The 3,093-nt window shown below is 38.8% G+C and overlaps 1 protein-coding gene across 1 annotated transcript; it reads left to right on the forward strand.

The window, feature by feature from the left end:
* Positions 1 to 776: 776 nt before the first annotated feature.
* LOC133741174 (3-hydroxyisobutyryl-CoA hydrolase 1-like) lies at positions 777 to 2,286 on the forward strand. The gene has a single exon (XM_062169117.1). The coding sequence runs from the start codon at positions 862 to 864 to the stop codon at positions 2,053 to 2,055; it is 1,194 nt and encodes a 397-aa protein (XP_062025101.1). The 5' UTR covers positions 777 to 861; the 3' UTR covers positions 2,056 to 2,286.
* The last annotated feature ends 807 nt before the right edge of the window (positions 2,287 to 3,093 follow it).

Raw genomic sequence — 3,093 nt, forward strand, 5'->3', positions numbered from 1 at the left:
TTTACAAATACAAAAATAGAATTGTTCTCCCTTTTTAAAAAAAAAGAAAGGATATGGCAGAATTGTAATTTCAGTCAGAAATCAGGGGCAAAACCATCATTTACCTCTTAACCTAGACTCACAGTGGCACCCCATAATTGATGAAAAGAAAAGGGCAAAACCGTCATTTCACATCCTTATGAACAGTTGTGAACAGTGTATTAAGCTTTAGTATATTTATAATTTCCACCTTTAATCTCAAATAAATAAAAACTTAAAACAAAAAACTAAAGAATCAAACAATTTGCCATCTGCGAACTAGTATTTGATCAAGTGGATCAAGTCATTTTTCAGATCTCCCGCCCTATGACAAAAAAAATAAAAAAATAAAAACAAACAAACAATAAGTTGGCCTTGGTCATTGCATGTGATGCACATGTATGTAGTGTTTGATACGCATGTAATGTTTTAAGTAGATTTTGGTCATCGCATGTGATGCACATGTATGTAGTGTTTGATACGCATGTAATGTTTTAAGTAGATTTTGGTACATGCTACGCATGTAATGTTTTAAGTAGATTTTGGTCATCGCATGTGATGCACATGTATGTAGTGTTTGATACGCATGTAATGTTTTCAGTGGATTTTGGTCATCACATGTGATGCACATCTGTGTAATGTTTTTAGTAGATGTATCACAGATCATGCATATTGATATTACGTACACGACACTGTTAGTCTACTAATTGCGACCTACAACCCTTGTAGCAGCAGTGTTCTATAAAAGATGGCCACAGCAGTTCACAATTATGTAGTGCAACATTTCCCATTGATCTTTATGCATTTCCCATATCCCATTTTCTAGTAGTTAATTGATCACACATGACTTCTTTCAGCTCAGATCATCATGAAAATTCAGAGATTTTGGTACGAAAGAATAATCAATTCGTGACGACGTTGACACTCAACAGACCTCGAAAACTGAATGCCCTCTCAGTTTCTATGCTCTCGAGGCTGTTTGAATTGTTCCTCCGCTACGAGCACAATCCCTATGTCAAGTTGGTCATTCTCAAAGCTAACGGTAAGGCATTTTCACCGGGGGGCGATGTTGCGTCTGTAGCTCATGATCTCTACAATGGCAATTTGAGAGCAGGTCTCAAATTGTTCAAAACTGCATACACCCTAATGTATTTCCTAGCAACAAAAACTACACCCCAGGTTTCATTTCTTAATGGAATCACTATGGGGAGCGGGGCAGGTGTTTCTATACACGGTAGCTTTTGTGTAGCAACGGAGAAGACAATATTTGCTATGCCGGAAACAGCTATTGGATGGTTTCCTGATGTTGGTTCATCTTACTACCTTTCAAGACTTCCTGGATTCTTTGGAGAGTATCTTGGTCTTACAGGTGCTAGATTGGATGGTTCTGAAATGCTTGCTTTGGGTCTAACAACTCACTTTGTTCCCTCATCTAAAACGGCTTTACTAGAAGAAGCCCTAGTAAGCAAACTAAGCGCTTCTTCACCTAGTACAAGCTCAACTGATGATTATGCTATTATTTCAGCTGTTCTAGATGAACACTCTGAGCAACCAGCTCTAAAAGCGAAGAGTGCTTGCCACTATGTGGATGTTATTGACAAGTGCTTTTCTCAATCAACAGTGGAAGAAATATTAAGTAGCCTAGAGAGGGAGCTTGCTACCTTAATCAACATAACTCATCACCATGAATGGTTATCGTCAGCAATTCAGTCACTGAGACAGGCATCACCAACAAGTTTGAAGATTACTTTGAGATTGATTCGGGGAGGAAGGCAGCTACAAGGAGTTGGTGAGTGCATTGTTCATGAATATAGGATTGCTTGTCATGTTTTTCATGGTGAAATTAGCAATGACTTCATGGAGGGTTGCAGAGCTATGCTGTTGGACAAAGGTAAGAACCCAAAGTGGAAGCCTTCTAATTTGGAGCTTGTCACGGACCAGATGGTTGAGGACTACTTCTCTAGGTTGGATGATGAAGAAGAATTGAAGCTCGCTCAAACATTCAATTTGCCTGTCACTATCATTTCAAAGATTTGAGAATTATCAGTAAACTCTTCAAAAGCCAGCAACTACTATAGTAAAGAAAGAATAAACTTGGCCGGAAAGATGTGGAACATTCTGGTTATGTTGAAATGCATAGAACCATTCATAATGTAGACAACCTGATCGAGTTGGGATCACTAAATAATTGCTAGTTCATCTTGTACTCCTATATAATATACTAGAAAATATCTCCTTGCTAATAATACTTATGCCTACATTGATTCATCTACTGTATAAAATCCATCGAAGAATAATATATTACGTGTTAGTAATACCTAAAAGGCTTGAGGTGCATTAACACAAGTATCATGAGACTTTATGATAAATTAACTTCAAATACCAAAAACTACAATTTGCTTATTCATATATCATTTGAAGTTTTTATCCTAATTAAAAATCACTGATATGACATATGGCTTACTATATGTCCACTGAATCCACACCCTAAAGAACAACAAAAGGAAAGATAAATACCTTTTTGGTTGAGAAACAACTACGTATTGGCCTCAAATCAACCAATATCAAACTACACAGAACTATATCAATTTTGAGAATCTTTACTTATATCAAATAGTAACATGAGTGACTTGGTAAGTTCTAATACTCTCTCTTCCTAAATCAATTGGGTCCTCTCTTTTTGTCTCGATTGGCATGAGGTGGATGATCTGCGACGAGAGTTGGCAGAAAGGAAGAAGCAACTGGAGGACACCGATCGATCGCACACTATCCAAAGCGGAGGTGGATCTTATATATCTTCGGGGTAAGCTACACGTCGCCATCTCCTAAGACGTGGAACGGAACTCCAGGGTGTTGGAGTTGGACCAAGAGATTGCCCACCTGCAGGAGTAGCTGTTGGCGAAAGTTAAGCGCATTGACATAATGCAGAGCGACGCCACTGCCAAAAGTGAAGAGATCAAAAGGAAGTTGGCGAGGGTTGGGGAGGTGATGAAGGGAGTCGTAGTGGATCCCAAGCTGGCCAAGAAAGCGAGAATTAGTGGGGCTGGCCCCTCACAACAATCCAATCAAAGGGGA

This window comes from Rosa rugosa, chromosome 3 (assembly GCF_958449725.1).
Source record: "Rosa rugosa chromosome 3, drRosRugo1.1, whole genome shotgun sequence".
Taxonomy (NCBI): Eukaryota; Viridiplantae; Streptophyta; class Magnoliopsida; order Rosales; family Rosaceae; genus Rosa; species Rosa rugosa.